Source organism: Trichechus manatus, unplaced genomic scaffold (genome assembly GCF_000243295.1).
Source record: "Trichechus manatus latirostris isolate Lorelei unplaced genomic scaffold, TriManLat1.0 scaffold00019, whole genome shotgun sequence".
Lineage (NCBI taxonomy): Eukaryota > Metazoa > Chordata > Mammalia > Sirenia > Trichechidae > Trichechus > Trichechus manatus.
The window spans coordinates 22,449,479-22,466,569 of NW_004443955.1; the positions used below are offsets into that span (position 1 = coordinate 22,449,479).

General features: G+C 45.6%; 1 protein-coding gene across 2 annotated transcripts in view; it reads right to left on the reverse strand.

The window, feature by feature from the left end:
* Positions 1-17,091, reverse strand: part of ST8SIA2 (ST8 alpha-N-acetyl-neuraminide alpha-2,8-sialyltransferase 2) — a 93,755-nt gene that overhangs the window by 21,286 nt on the left and 55,378 nt on the right. The window contains exons 2-4 of one of the 2 annotated variants that reach the window (XM_004372667.1): positions 13,814-13,876; positions 9,508-9,636; positions 1,903-2,160 (exon numbers count right to left, since the gene is read on the reverse strand). In XM_004372667.1, the coding sequence (XP_004372724.1) occupies positions 1,903-2,160; positions 9,508-9,636; positions 13,814-13,876 (450 nt within the window). The remainder of the gene's footprint in view (positions 1-1,902; positions 2,161-9,507; positions 9,637-13,813; positions 13,877-17,091) is intronic. The other variant, XM_004372668.1, reaches the window with a different exon arrangement.

Here is a 17,091-nt window from a genome sequence, read left to right on the forward strand (position 1 = left end):
ACCTTGTTAGGAATGCAGAGTCTCAGGCCCTGCCCCAGTCCTGATGACTCTGCATCTTAATAAGCCAGGTGATTTGTACACACACTAACATTTGAGAAGCACTGGGCTGTAGCTTTGTATAGTATTCCTAATGAAATGACTTTGAAGCAGTCAGTCCAACCCACTCATTTTACAGATGATGAAACTGAGGCCCAGAAAGGGGAGTGACTGCTCTAAGTCACATGACAAATGGATGGCAGAGCCAAGACTGGAGTTCAGACATCATACTTGTAAGTGTCCGAGAAGAAAACCGTTGGCCAGAATTTGCTGTCTCCTCGGTAAATTCCTGGGACAGAGCCCAGTGGAGCTCAGAAAGCTCCCTGTTGAGACTCATGACTTGTGACAAAGGAAGAGGCATGGCTGTCTGTGTGACACTAGGGCAGAAATGCTGCCCTCAACCCTGTCCAACACTATAGCAGGTGACCCGACCCCATCAGGATGTAGAATTTGCCCTACGCCCTCACCTGTAACGCTCACCCCACCTAGCACTCACATCTTCTCTGGTTTCCAATCAGACAAACCTGCCACACTTCCTTACTTCTGTTCCCATCACCTCACCAATTTCTAGACTGAACAACTGAGATGGAGCCATTGGGTATGCCCGGCACAGACAACACCTGGCCAAGGATAACACAAACAACCTGACGCTGGCTGCCTGCCTGCGGTATCTCTTCAGTCACATGGATTCAAGAGTAATGCACCGTATCTTCCCATGTCTGAAGGTTCAAGGCGCTTTGTGATAAGGCTACCTCCCAAAGCCCCAGGACAAGGCGATCTTTGTGGCAGGAACTGTCCCAGTAGAAACATGAGATGTGGTATGCAGTTCTGCCAGGGCTGGGAGCTGTTTGAAATGAAATCTGAGGTTCCATGTGCCCTACTTTTGACCAGGGAACAGCAAGGCCTTCTTTCCAAGCCTGTATGGGTTGGGGTCAGGTGTCAGGACTATGAATACCTGCGTTCAGTTGTCTCTGGTGACTGAAAAGCAAGAGCCGATGTCTTAGAGAAAACAATGGCCAAGTACAAAACTCAAGTTTCTCTATCTCCCTAGCACATCCCAGGTTTGACCACAGGATAATAAAGATACTTGAAGGGCACCACCTTGCAAACTTGAACCAACAATTGGTCCCCCCAGACGATTTTCTTACTAATCTTCAACACCAGGTTGTAGGTCAGGGTTTGGCAAAACTTTTCTGTAAAAAGCCAGATAGTAAATATCTTAGGCTTTGCAGGCTACACAATCTCTTGGTTACAACTGTCCAATCTGCTGTTACAGTGCAAAACCAGTAACCATTACCAGTTGCTATTGAGTCGATTCTGACTGATGGTGACCCCATGTGTGTCAGAGTAGAACTGGGCTCCATAGGGTTTTTGACAGCTGATTTTTTGGAAGTAGATTGCCAATTCTTTATCCCAAAGCACCTTTGTGTGGACTCAAACCTTCAACGTTTTGGTTGGCAGCCAAGCACATCAACAGTTTGTACCACCCAGTGACCAGCAGCAGTCATGGACAATATATAAACAAATGGGCGTGGCTGTGTTCCAATAAAACTTTATTTACAAAAACAAGATGAGGGCCATAGTTTGCCTATCTCTGCTTCAGATCAATGATTGTCAACCTTGGATGGAACCACGTGGGCTGCCTGGGTTACATGCCCTTTTGATCAATTTAATTAGTCTGAGCTGCAATCTGGGCACTGGGACTTTTAAAAGCTCCCCAAGTGACTCTAATATGCAGCCAAGGTTGAGAACAGCTACTCAGGGAGTAAGCCGACCCGTGTTCTTGTTTCACTCTCTTGGGACAACTGGCAACATTTGATTTAAATATACACCTCTGCCTTGAGGCCAGAGCACCTGCCATGTTACCTTATGACAAAGCTGTGCGTGTCAATCTCCTGCCCGCAGCCGCTGTTCAGTAAGACCCCTGAGTTGCCCACGATGGCGCAAGTCTGGAAGTGCCTGTTCTTCAGTGGAGAGGTTCTGGGGAGGAGTTCGTAGAGATTCTGGGATACATTCATTGTGCTGTCTCGGTCGAAGATGTAATGAATAATGTCTCCAGGCTTCAGAGTCCCCTTGAGGACAGAAATATCCTTCTCAGCATCCAGGAACTTTAAGATTTGTTTCCTATAAAAACCAAACACACGTGAGGATGATAACTCCCTGTTACCGGATGGCCTCTGCCAGTCCTCACTTTTCCTGTCTCACCATTGCCCTGCGGGGCTGCTGAGCCCGGCAAACAGCTACAGCATGCTAAGAGCTGAGATGCCCTCAGAGAGTGGGTTTCTGGCAGGAACTCTCAGAAAGCGTCCAGAGCTGGTTGCCATGGTTACGCCCTCTTCCTACAGAGGTGAAAACTGCTCTGGGAAATTACTGCATTAGGCTGAGGTGAGCTCATCACAGAAGGCCCCAGAAAAAAGGATGACCCACCCTCCAGGTTTGCCAAGAAACTGCCTTTGTTTTAGCACTGAAAGTCCCGAGCCCCAGGAAGCCCTTTAGTCTTTGGCAAACTGGGGCAGCTTGTCACCCTACATCACACTCCCCTCAGGTAGGGGGATTCTGATCATCACTGGAGAGGAAGTCCTGAACTAGGAACAGGAAACCAGGATGACATGTACTGCATTTCTCATTGGTACATTTTCTTCCACGGAAGCCTTCTCTGAGCAAAGAGGCCACCCCAGAGCAGGGAAAGACGGTCTGGACACTGTGAGATATATCAACAATTCTACCTTTGAGAGACTGAGAATATGGCCTGCCGTCCTGTGAGCCGGTCATTTGTGAAGCGTGTCCCTTCCCTACCAAATCTCTGACTAGTGTAGGCTTTGTAACTCTTGGCACTTCTAGGTCCCACAGGCAAGAGTTCTTTTGAGTTGTTTTATAGAAAACGTGATCAAAAGATGGCTCTCTAGGCTCTACAGTGACTTTGATTCAAGGGAAAAGCTCTCAAATCATTCAGCAAAGTACAAAGATGAGATGGGGTGGAGTCAGGAAAAACGTGTGTAAACCTCTCAAATCACCAGGCAATTTTTACTCAAACCACACAGGCCTGCCCTCAGGAGTCTGAAGATCCTGGATGGATGGCAGGTTTTATTTAGCAGATACATTTTCACAAAGCCATTGAGAGGTGGTGGATAAAGAACAGTACAAATCACCCAAAAGATCTTTAGAAATGGTTTAAGTCACAGAAAGAAATTTGGTACCTAGATCCGACGAAATCAGTTTTATTTTCTGCAATGAGTCCTTCTCTAGAAAGGATGCAATGATGGCAGACTTTTTTTTACCACAGAGCTCTGGACGGACAGAATCTTCATGCACTTTGCAAATGTGAAAAGCTGCAGGATGGTGCTGCCATTGCACAGATGGTAACACTGATGCCTGAGAACTTGACAGCTTCGAGAGGTTCACAGCCTGTGGCGTACCCCAGAAAGCTGCACATTCAATCTCTTGGGGAACTATAAAGAACTCAGAAGCTCCATACTGAGCCCTGAGAAATTCTGATTCTGAGGGCAGTCCAGGGGTTGTTGTTTGTGTTGTTAGCTGCTGCTGAGTAGGCCCCTAACTCATGGTGACCTTATTAACAATGGATGAAAACTGCCTGGTCCTGTGACGTCCCCATGATTAGTTGTGGATCAGACCGTTATGATCCACGGGGCTTTCCTTGGCTGATTTTCAGAAGTAGATTGCCAAGCTTTTCTTCCTAGACTGTCTTAGCCTGGAAGTTCTATTGAAGCCTGTTCGCATCACAGCAACACACAAGTTCCACTGAAAGAGGGGTAGTGGCTGTGTATGAGGTGCACTGGCCAGGAATTGAACCCCGGTCTCCTGCACGGAAGGCGAGAATTCTACCACTGAACCACAAATGCCTCAATAGCCCAGGGGTTAGGACTCGTTAATAAGCTTCCTGGGTGACTCTAATGTGTCTAGGGTTGGAAGCCTCTTGTGCAGCCAAGGGGCAGCTAGAACTCTTGGCAGGGCCTGCACTCTTCTTCCGCTTGTCTCTTTATTAATGAACTGAATTTCTTGCTATCATGCAGGGGAAACAACTCTTGCTGACTAATTTGTACCTCCTGATGGAAAAGAGGCATTGTTTTTCTTTACTGAGTGTTGTCTGTCAGTTTGTCATACTGTGGTGGCTTCAGTGTTGCTGTGATACTAGAAGTTATGCTACCGGTATTTCAATTACCAGCAGGGTCACCCATGGTGGACCGGTTTCAGTGGAGCTTCTAGACTAATACAGACTGGGAGGAAGGAACTGGCAATCTATTTCTGAAAAAACTGGCCAGTGAAAACCGTATGAATTGCATTGGAACATTGTCTGGTACAGTGCCGGAAGATGAGCCCCTCAGGTTGGAAGGCACTCAAAATATGACTGGGGAAGAGCTGCCTCCTCAAACTAGAGTTCACCTTAATGACATGGATGGGGTAAAGCTTTCGGGACCTCCATTTGCTGATGTGGCACGACTCAGAATGCGAAGAAACAGCTGCAAACATTCATTAATAATTGGAACGTTGAATGTACAAATTATGAACCTAGGAAAATTGGAAGCTGTCAAAAATGAAATGCAATGCATAATGATCGATATCGTAGGCATTAGTAAACTGAAATGGACTGGTAGTGGCCATTTTGAATCAGAGAACCATGTGATCTGCTATGACAGGAATGACAAATTGAAGAGGAATGGCGTCATAGTCATCGTCAAAAAGAACATTTCAAGATCTATCCTGAAGTACAATGCTGTCAGTGATAGGACAATATCCATATGCCTACATGGAAGACCAGTTAATATAACTATTATTAAAATTTACACACCAACCACTAATGCCAACGATGAAGAAATTGAAGATTTTAGCAACTTCTGCAGTCTGAAATTGATCAAACATGCAATCAAGAAGCATTAATAATTATGAGTGATTGCAATGCAAAAGTTGGAAAAAATAACAAGGATTAGTAGTTGCAAAATATGGCCTTGGTGATAGAAATGACACCTGAGATCACAGAATAGAATTTTGCAAGACCAAAGACTTATTCATTGCAAATATATTTTTTCAACAACATAAACAGCAATAATACACATAGACCTCGATGGATGAAATACAGAGAAATCAAATCGACTACATCTGTGGAAAAAGACGATGGAGAAACTCAATATCATCAGTCAGAACAAGGCCAGGGGCCGACTGCGGAACAGACCATCAATTGCTCATATGCAAGTTCAAGCTGAAGCTGAAGAAAATTTAAACAGTTCACGAGAGCCAAAGTAGGACCTTGAGTATATCCTACTTGAATTTAGAGACCATCTCAAGAATAAATTTGACTCTCTGAACACTGATGACCGAAGACGAGAAGAGTTGTGGGATGACATCAAGTACATCATACATTAAGAAATCAAAAGGTTGTTAATGAGAAAGACCAAAATGGATGTCAGAAGAGACTCTGAAACTTGCTCTTGAAAGTAGAGTAGCTAAAGCAAATGGAAGAAATGATGAAGGAAAAGAACTGAACAGAAGATTTCAAAGGACGGCTGGAGAAGATAAAGTAGTATAATGAAATATGCATAGGCCTGGAGTTAGAAAACCCAAAGAGAAGAACACGCTTGGCATTTCTCAAGCTGAAAGAACTGAAGAGAAAAATTGAAGCCTCCAGTTGCAATACTGAAGGACTGTATGATCAAAAAATTCAACTGAAGCATCAAAAGAAGATGGAAGGAATACACAGACTCATTGTACCAAAAAGAATTGGTCAACGTTCACCCATTTCAGGAGGTAGCATATGATCAAGAACTGATGGTACTGAAGGTAAAAGTGCAAGTTGCAGTGAAGGAACTGGTGAAAAATAAGGCTCTAGGAATTGAAGGAATATCACTTGAAATGTTTCAACAAACAGATGCAATGCTGGAAGTGCTCGCTCGTCTATGCCAAGAAATTTGGAAGACAGCTACCTGGCCAACCAGCTGGAAGAGATTCATATTCGTGCCCATTTCAAAGAAAGGTGATCTAATGGAATGTGAAAAATATTGAACAATATCACTAATATTGGAGAAAATATTGAAGTTGTCAAGGATTTCATTTTACTTGGATCCACACTCACTGCGCACAGAAGCAGCAGTCAAGAAATCAAAGGATGTATTACATTGGACAAAAATGCTGCAAAAGACCTCTTTATTTTTTTGTGCTTTAGATGAAGGTTTATAGAGAAAATTTGTTTCTCATTAAACAATTAATACACATATTGCTTTGTGACATTGGTTGCCAACCCCACGACGTGTCCACATTCTCCCCTTCTTGACCTTGAGTCACCCATTACCAGCTTTCCTGTCCCCTCCTGCCTTCTCGTCCTTGGCCCTGGGCTGGTGTGCCCATTTGGTCTCATTTTGTTTTATGGGAAAAGACATCTTTAGGGTGTTAAAAAGGCAAAAATGTCTCTTTGAGGACTAAGGTGAGCCTGACCCAAGCTATGGTATTTTCAATCGCCTCATATGCATTGACTGGAAAGCTGCACAATGAATAAGGAAGACTGAAGAAGAACTGATGCCTTTGAATTACAGTGTTGGCAAAGAATATTAAATACACCATGGACTGCCAAAAGAAAGAACAAATTTGACTTGGAAAAAGTACAGTCAGAATGCTCTTAGAAGCAGGATGGCGAGACCTCATCTCACGTACTTTGGACACGTTATCACGAGGGACCAGTCCCTGGAGAAGGACATCATGCTTGGTAAAGCAGAGGGTCAGCAAAAAAATAGGAAGAACCTCGACGAGATGGATTGACACAGTGGCTGCAACAATGGGCTCAAACATAACAATGATTGTGAGGGTGGTGCAGGAGCGGGCAGTGTTCCTTTGGTTGTGCTATGAGTCAGAACCGACTCAATGGCACCCAACAACAATAACAAACAGGGATTATGCATCTCAACAAACTAATGCCATTTGGGAATTGCTAAAATCCTTGCAATTACTTACCCCAAAGTACTTAAAAGCAAAGAGAGGGCTCAGAAAGCCCATAAATAAACACCTCTGTGACTGAATTAATTTCTAATTATGAGAAATTACTATCAATTATTAAACATCTTTCCAAAGCACTCTCAGAATCTTTTATTATGAATAATTCTGGTGATTAACTGAAGTTTAAAGAAAAAGAATTTCCCCTGGGTGAAGGCAAATTTTTCCTGCCAGGTGCCTTTTGTGTTGGCAGGCTCACTATGGAGACCATGGTTGGGTCTCTGAAAAGGTGGGTCCATTTCTCTCCGCAGCTGTGGGAGAAGGGGGATTGGGAAAGCAGGGAGCTTGTTCAGGAGGATTTCTCTCACAGGTGGTGTTGTGGGTTGAACGGTGGCCCCCAAAAAGATATGTCCACCTCCTTACCCACCTATGAATGTGACCTTATTTGGAAAAACTGTCTTTTCAGATGTAACTATATTAAGGATTTTGAGATGAGATCATCCTGGATTATCCAGGTAAGCCCTAAATCCAATGACAAGTGTCTTTATAAGAGACAGAAGAGGAGACCAACGCAGAGGTGAAGTTCATGTGAAGGCAGAGGAACAGACTGGAGTCAGGCAGCCACAAGCCAAGGAATGCCCGGAGCCACTAGAAGCTGGAAGAACCAAGGAAGCATTCTCTGCTAGAGCCTTCATAGGGGGCATAGCCCTACTGACAGCTTGCTTTTGGACTTCTAGCTTCTGGAACTGGGAAAGAATAAGTTCCTGTTGTTTTAAGTCACCAAGTTTGTGGTAGTTTGCCATGACAGCCCGAGGAAATGTATACAGGTAATTTCGGTGATTCCATGGTGCCTGTATTAAAGGGGTCAGTGACACAGGCCTGCAGCTATTAGGACTGAAATCAAGGGCCTCAGGAGAGACAGAGAAAGGCGTGGAAGGTGGCAGAATGATGGAGACCAGAGTCAGCTCCTTTAGATGGTTTCTCAGCTGCCAGACTCCTCAATCTCACTCCTCTCTATTCCCCAGACCCCTTCATGTCCCAAAACTAAACCTCAAAAACTAGGGCTGGGGGCATTCCCATTTTGACAGTGAGCTTATCTGGGGGGGTCAACCCTTTGCTCTTTGTGGTGACACTTGGGGTGGCTGTGGTCAAGGCTGACTGCTGTGTCCCAGCCCCTTGTTCTCTTGCCCATAGTGATTGCTTGAGAAGGTCGGCAGCAAGAGTCAGGGCTTTCCACCATCGGGCCCTGCCTACTTCACCAATCTCATCACCTCCATAACCTGCCTTCTGCTTCCTAGCACTGAACAGAGACACCATGCTGCTCAGACCTTGGCGTATACCTGGCAAACTCCTAATTATCCTTCAAAAGCCATCGCTTCTGAATAGCCTTTCCTGGCCAGTCCACTTAGTCCCCGTACAAAACGAATTACTCGCTCCTTGGCATTACCTATTTCCCCCATTTGTAAGATACAATATTGCCTAATGTACATATCACATTGTACCATCACGACTTTGCTTATAGTTCTGTCTCCCTGCCTAGCATGTCTGGTTCACCTTGGCACCCCGATCTCCAGCACAATGCTTATAAGTGGACAGTTAAATGATAAAACTAACCAAACATGTTGCCATCAAGTTGATTCTGACTCGTGGAGACCCCATGTGTGTCAGAGGAGAACTGTGCTCCATAGGGCTTTCAGTGGCTGATTTTTCAGAAGTAGATCACCAGGTGTTTCTTCCCAGGTGCCTCTGGGTAGACTCGAACTTCCAACCTTTCAGTTAGCAGCCGAGTGGGTGAACCATTTGCACCACCCAGGGACTCCAGTTGAATTATACTGACCAATATTTGCTTGGTCAACCATGGCTGTATCAAAGCCAAGTGGCCAAAGTCACTGAAGTTGTACTTCCTTCTTGACAGTTCCCCTTTCCACTACCCAGCCATGACTGCAGTGCTGGGAACACACCAGGAAAAGAGCAGCTCTCTGACTGAAGAGACCTCCCCTCTGGGGTGAGGTGTCTTGTCAGTTCCTGGGGTCAGTTGAGACCCAGTTATGGCTTTTCATTTCCATGTTGTGGGGGAGGGGGTAGTCTACTCAAGCCACGAGGACTTGGGAGGAACTGGAGGACTGTTGTCACAAAAAGGGGGCAAGATACCAGGCAGGCCAGGGACGGTTACTCCTTCGGCGAGAGGCCATCTGTGGCCTCCTCACATAAGTCCTCGTTGCTGTTGACCTGAGCCCCACTCCTTCTGGCCCTCAGCAGGGTGTCCTACCACCTCCTCATCATTCTGGCCCCAGGCCCTCAGCAGGGTGTCCTACCACCTCCCCAGCCTGAGCCTCCGCAGACCACTGCTGGGCTGCTGGACTTGCCTTGGGTTGGTTTTTATTTCCAACTGCTCGCTTACAGATGAAACCTGCCTCAGGGGGAGACAAACATTTTCTTTCTATCCTGAGTTTTTTCCACGATGGAGAGCGGCAATTTGTAGCTCATGCTGATGAGGGCCAAGCCGGCTCTTGTCCTATAGGTAATTACCAGTACCTGATCCTCAGAGAGAGTGTCTGGTTGTGTCTCCATTTGGACGAGCCTGGCTGGATGTTGTGCTTAATGCTTTCATTACTTCTGTCAACAACAGCTGGCGATGACGAGCCATTTATTACAACTTCAGCTCTGGAAAGGGAGAAAAAAAAAAACAGGAAGAGGGAAACATGATCTGTTAGCATGCCGATGACAAGTTTTGTTTTTGCGCTGGGTTGAATGTAAACTTCTTGGGAAGAGCAAAACTGCAGGGATGACCTGAGAAGGGAAGGGAGTCTATTTACCTTCTAGAATGTACAAACTCTTCTCCTCAGGTACAACCCACATACATTCTTGGAGACAGGAAGCAGGGTGGTAAAATGATCTTTCTCCCCCTCCCCAGGCTTCCTCCCAGTGAAACCTAGCAGGCAGGCACAGAATACTCAGATTTCTCATTCTAGCTGCTTATCAGAAACTCCACAAGTAGCAGTTGTGTTAGCAGCAAAGGATCATATGATGGTTTACAAAGTTCACAAAGAGAAAATAAAAATTCATAGCAGGGCAGTGTAATTGTAGCACGTGGCTTCAGCACCTCCCCTATATTGCCATCACTCTCTTGTTTGTAACTCTACCATGTCATCTGAACGCCCTGCCGCATTACAGAGTTATCTGTGCAGCCTCTCTCTCTCCCACCAGACTGTAAGATGGGCAACTCCCTCATTCATCCCTATATTCCTCAATGGTCTGACATAAAACAAAACAAAACCCAAACCGGTTGCCATCGAGTTGATTCCAACTCATGGCGTCCCAGTGTGTTACAGAATAGAACTGCTCCATAAGGTTTTCTTGGCCGTAATCTTTACAGAAGCAGATCACCAGGTCTTTCTTCCACAGTGCTGCCGTGTGGCTTCATTCCAGCACAACCGGTCTGTGCCACCCAGGGACCGAGGGTCTGACATAGCAGGTGCTCAGTAAATAAATGTTTGCTGGGTTTGAACTTGAATGTAAAGTCTGGTGAATTTCACCCTGGGGGTGTCTGCAGTGGCTGACTTTGTTTGCCCAGGGTGATCACAATTCTGTGTGCACAGGAACACCAGGCATTTCAGAGCCCTCTTGAATTCAGAGGCTGGAAATCTATGCTAGTAGGTTTCTAAGGAGCTAGATTACAATGGTATCTTTAAAGGTGGTGTGGGAGCCAGCCTGCATCCTGCAGGGGGTACTTGCAGAAGGCACGTGGATCTCATCACAAGTTCCTCTTGTTTGGATTGAGAGTAGACTCTCCCACTTAGAATGATAAGTGGATTTGTGATGCCAAATTCCAGAGCTTTAAAGAGTTCAAACCAAACATCAATGTTCTCAGCATTTATCTTGAAACAGTCAAGTTAAAAAAAAAAAGAAATCCCTTTAACAAGGTCTAAGCCCAATGCTCTATTTTGCCTTTTGTAGGTAGAGAAGACATTCATTGGGGTGCGGGTGGGAGGGGCAGTCTTCTCAGCTTTCTCCACACCCCCATGCCTCCACTCTTCAATATTCCTAACTCCACCAGTAGACGTCACTTGTCTTGGATTCAAATATACGTAACTTTTTCAGAGGACAGAAAATTAAAGGGGTTTGAGTAAGGTAGATGGACCCCTCTTACCGGGCCCGGGAGAAAAATAGAAGACCTGCGCCTTTGGAGTTTTGGCTGTTTTCATGAAAGTAAGCTGTGAGTGTAGTGGGAAGATGTCACAAGTTGTGTGACAGTGGCTAAATCATTCTACCTCCCTGAGCCTCAGTTTCCCCCTTTATAGAAAGGAGTATAGAAGAGGAAGGTATCAGCTTCAAAGGTTCTAGCAGGCAGTAAGGATCGTCACTGTCTCCTGCACAGACCTCTGGCTGCCCTCTTGTGAGGCTCCAGTAGGAGCTGGTTGTGGCTGCGTCTCTTTAGTACCACCCACCTCTGTGGAGGCCAGAGGCACCAGCAGTGACCTCAGGACCACAGATGTGGCAGCCACACCTCAAGACCCCAGTGCTTCCTTGAGCTTACATTAGTAGGTACACATGACAGAAACACTTTAATACACGGTGGTGAGAAGTGGCGTTCCTGAGTGGCTAGCTGGCTTTCTCATGAGTGATCAGAGGACATCAGATGAAGAAAGCCGGCTCAGGAACAAAAGGGTGAGGGGGCCTGGCGCCTTATGGTGTAAGGAGGATTTAGTCTAAGGTGATGCTCTTCAGAAGTCAGGATTTGCTGGGTGACCTCAGGCTTGCTCAGGAAAGAAGATTCTGCAGAGCAGTCCTGCTCAGAAATCCCCAAAAGTGGTTTCAAGGCTTCTCTTGGACAAAAGGTGGTAGAGGTAGGAAAGGAAAAGAGATTCAATATGGCGCGGATGGTGGCAACATTCCATTTCTAACTTCACTTCCTAGTAACACCTAGGATGAGGTCCTATACAGCCAGCCATGGTCTTACTAGACTACCAACCTGGGGGGATGTGGGGAAACCACTGGATTAAATAACTCCAAGGACCCCCTCGGTTCCCAGCTTTTACATGTTCTGGGTGAAATGAGCTTCTCCTCTTCAGTGAGTGTGTCCTCTTGCGTCCAGCCTCCCCCTCCCCCACCTCCCAAAAGACGTTAAAAAAAAAACCCATAGCAACCCTATAGGACAGAGTAGAACTGCCCTATAGGGTTTCTAAGGCTATAAATCCTTATGGAAGCAGACTGCCACATCTTTCTCCTTCAGAGCGGTTGGTGGATTCAAACTGCTGACCTTTCGGTTAGCAGCCAAGCACTTAACCACTGTGCTACCAGGGCTCCTTCAGGTGACACTAGAGGGGCATTTTATTCTTAAGTTGCTTTGCCTGCCAACTCCTGAACTTCTCCTCGGTGGCCATCTTCATCAAACTCTGATGCCATGAATACGTTAATTGATAGCCTTTAACGTATCAGGAGTCCTGGTGGCACAGTGGTTAAGAGATCCACCGCTAACCAAAAGGTGGCAGTTCAAATCCACCAGCTGCTCTTTGGAAACCCTATGGGGCAGTTCTGCTCTGTCCTATAGGGTCACAATGAGTCACAATTGACTGGGCGGCAATGGGTAATGGGTTAAACGCAAGCTTCATTCGTAGCTCCAAGGTGGTTAAGACGGCATTGGAGATCTAGAAGCAATGATGTCGGGGACAGAGGGGGCAGTCTCCGGAGTTAAACACACAGGCTCGGGAATGGGCATACTTAACAGGTCTCATGTGGTCAGGAGACTTAAACAAATAGGGAAGGACAACTAACAGACTGTACTTTGAGTAATTTGGACCTCTCATTCCCAGCTTGACCAAAATAGAATATTTAGGTATTTAAAAACAGGGCCTTCCCTTTGAGTAGTTGCCTTTGTTTATATTAAATAACTTGGCATTCTCTTCTCCCTTCCATTGCTCCTTAAGGTTGGGCTTGTAAGACTGTAGGTCGGAGATAGCAGTTGCCATCAAGTCGTTTCCAACTCATGGCGACCCCATATGTGTCAGAGTGGAACTGTGCTCCATAGTGTTTTCAATGGATGATAATTTTTGGCATTAGATAGCTAGCCCTGTCTTCTGAGGTGCCTCTGGGTTGATCCGAACCACACCAACCTTCTGTTTAGCAGCGGAGCTCATTAATCGTTTGGACCACCCAGGGTCAGCGCATTGCGGGCGGTGATTATTGGTGCAGAGTGGAGACTCAGAGAGGCATTGTCCGATAGCCGGCAGTGGCAAGCCTGAGTCTGTTGGCTTGCAAAGCATTTGCACGCTCCCTTGCATCAGGCTGTCCCCTGGCCAAGGACTGGCCCAAAGGCTCCCAGGCCAGTGACATTAGATGAGGCAACGCTGTTTCAAATTCGGAGTTCATAATCAGTAATCAGAGTTAGCATTAACTGAGTTGACTCCCTAAATATTTTAAGAGGTCTCAGCAAAGTTCCTGATTGCTTTAGATTCTGTCTTGGCCTCCTGGACAAGCCATTACTGCAATGAAATTGGGTGAAAGTCCTGTTTCCCTTCAGGGTCTCCATTGCTCAGCAAAAACGCAAGTTACTAGTAAGCTCAGTGGTGCCCTAAGTGCTTCAAAGGGGGTGGGCTTTTTTCCAGAAGGCAACTCTCACCCACCTGCGTTTTCCATCTCTGCAGCCTCTAGACCTTGGGCCATTTTATTCCAGCTTTTATCAACAGCTCACCGCCAAAAGTGATTAGGGAAATACAAAACCAAAGTGAAATGAAACAGATCTATTTGCTAAGGAAGAAGGGCACCATCCAGCAAAGAGGAGAGGCAGATTAATAGCTGCCTTACAGCAAAAACAAATGAACACAAAATCTAATTTACAAACCTATTAGATTTGCTATGTAAGCTGTTCACAGCTGATCTGATTGTACCGCTGCCTCCAGAATTCCTGCAAGACAAAGGAAATGCATTATTTATAAACCCAGCTCTTCTTCGTAAAGCCCTCTTCAATAGTCAGGAGATCCCTCACCCCACCTGCAGAACAGCAGAGGGAAGGTGAGATTTACTCTGGCCTCTCCAGAAGGGATAATGAACAAGCCCCAGCATTATACAGAGAAGACTACCCTCAGGGCCCTCCCCTGCCCTGGAACCTTGTTTCAATTAGCACCATGGTTCCCACTTGAGATTCTCACTTGAGACTTGAGACAAACTCCCTAGGGATTAGTCTCCCTTCATTCACAGCCTCAGCATGACTCAGCATCTGCTCTAGCTTGACTCAGCCTTTGCCAGCTCCCAGCGCTCCTGCCTTCACTCACAGTTGGTGAGATGTTGTCCATCACATTCTCTCCAAACTTGAGACGCTGGGAGTTCAACAGAGGTAGGAAGATTAACCCAGCAGTGTCTTGGACCAAATGCGATAAAGGATTTTCTTTTTGGTGGCAGGAGAAATAATATTATATGGTGTCACTTTAGTGGGAAGCCAGGAGGTGGGTTGGTAATGGGATCCTTTGCTCCTTTACCTGAGGATAATCTTCTGGAGTGAAAGGGTTCTGAAGTCCTTTCCAGCCCCATCGTCCATTCACATCTGTTGAATTCCATGCTGGACAGGGACTGTCTGGCGCACACTTGCACCCTGCTTTGCTTTTGCACTGGGCTGGGGATGGATGAATGGGTATGTTCCTGCTATCTCACCTTATGCTCTGCCTGGGTTCTAGAAAAGTTGTGTGTTTTTATTAAACAATATCATTTCTCCCACTGATTTATAAGAGGTATGGCTTGAGGTGGTACTTCTCAGTACCTTTCTCCCTCTCTCTCTCTTTTTTTTTCAGTTCTATCTAGCTTTTCAGTTAAGGTGTTGGTGTACTCCAAAGAAACAATTAAAATCACTGGGGAAGCTGTGCGTTTGAAGGAACCCTGTCATTTAATGAGAACTCTTTTGGGGATGTTAATGTATAGCTCCACACTGGTTTTAAGTCTGGATTTTTCTATCTGTTTTCCTTAGGGTTAGCTACAAGTCTATATAACATTGTGTATGTGTGTGTGTGTACATATATGTATGTACATATACGTACACACACATATGTCTTTTCCTGATAGATTGAAATGTCTTTTCAACATTATTGGCAACAGGCAATAGTCTCCCACTTCACAGCCAGGTGGCTGGACAACACAATGGGTGCCTTGACTTGTCGAGTGTCTGATCCCAGATGACTCAAATTACATCACTCAAGCCTAGTTTTTATTACACAGCGTACCATTGAGCCTTGTGATTTTAATTGAATCTCTATATTTCTTTTTTTTGTTGTTGTTCCTCCCTCATTCCCCCCTTGGGATGCCAGAGGTCTCGCCCTTCCAACTTAGGATCTGGAATGTCCAGCCAGCTCTGGCCCTATAACATGTTAGGACCTAAGGGTTGTGCTGGGTGTGTAACCTTTCGAAAGCAGAATCTGGGTGTGCTGTCACATCCACCCCCAATCCCCTATCCCAGCCCACAAAATCAATACCCTTTGAGGGGAGGGAAGACCTGCCGGGCCAGTAATTAAAAATGTGGCAATAACTTCAGATGGCTGGAAGGTTCATGGAACAAAAAAGATAGTCCAGAAACGTTGCATATAAGAATTGGCATATGATTTATAAATCATTGTCAATGAGAAATTTGACAATTGGCTTGGAGGAACTGGTGAACAATCTGGGATGAGTTGGGGGGAAATTAGCTGATGTTACTCTACTCTAGACAGCTAAATGGATTTCAAATGGATTTAACCAGTGTTACCCAAACTTAAGTACTTCTCAAATCTCTGTCACCAGTTTGCCATATTTACTTATCACCCACACTATTCTCAACTTCAATCCTACAATTGACTCATCTTTAGAAACTTACCCCTATCCTGAGTAATACCATCTGTGAAAATGCAGGTTTGATGTCATGGTGATATACTTATTTTAAAAACCCACAAAACCATTAACACAAAAAATGTTTATCGACGAAATTCCTAAAGCCATCTTGTGTTATCACAGGAGTACTAGAAGTACTTGTGACACCCTCTGGGGAGGACTCAATTAAACAGTTAAATATTTAAAGAAGGCAAACTATAAGAAATTCATAAGAAAATGGAAGAGAATATCAAATCTTTGGCGTGGGATGGGGAGTGTACTTGAAGGACTGTTTAAACTCAGAAGTCTTAGAAGAAATCACAAGGGAAAATGTAGACAGATTTGACTTCATAAAAATTTAAAACTCTGTTTAGACAAAAGGCAAACCTCCACAAACCTCAGTTGGGTGTCTTTCCTGAAATCTAAGAGGGCTGCGGGTGAGGATAGCCTTGGATCTAATTGAATTTAACCAGAGGCGTAGAGAACCAACTGCCCTTAGACAGCTGCTCCCTCTGTCTTTGTCTTTTCCTGCCTCCACTCCTGCTGACTTGGGGCACGATAAGTCCCTGTACCTTTTCATACCAGCCCTTCCTCTAACTCAGGGTGTCTCATTCTTAGCACTCTTAGCAGTTGAGCCTGGATAATCCTTTGTTGGAGGCCTGGGGGCGCAGTGGTTAAGCTGTTGTGAGGGCTGTCCTGTGCATTGTGGGAAGTTTAGCGCATCCCTGGTCTCTACCCGCAGGATGCCAGTAACAACCCCTTGTTGTTGTTAGTTGCTCTTGAGTCAATTCCGACTCCTGTCAACCCATGTGTGCAGAGTAGTAGAATTGCTCCTTGACGTTTTCAAAGTTGTAACCTTTCAAAAGCAGAATCTAGGGCTTACTTCTGAGGCGCCTCTGGGTGGGTCTGAACTGCCAACCTTTTGAACAGTAGTGGGGCGCTTAACTGTTTGTGTCACCTAGAGACTCATAACACTCCCTACCCCTTCCCAAGTTGTGACAACCAAAAACGTCTCCAGACATTGCCTGCAATGGGGTAGGGGGCAAAACTGCCCCAGTTGAGTTTACTTTCTGCCTGGCACCTCTTGGAAGAGAACTCTCCAGCCCCCTTCCAGCCTGCCAGCTCATCCCCATCACCTTTCCATGCTAAGCCCCAACCCCAACACCTGTGCCTCCCTTCAAAGCCATCCCGATGTTCAATTCTTGGCCCCTTTTTCCTTCTCCTCCCAGAGCACTCGATTCGGTTACAGCATGCATCATCTCCTTGTATTTAATTATTTCATGGAATCCC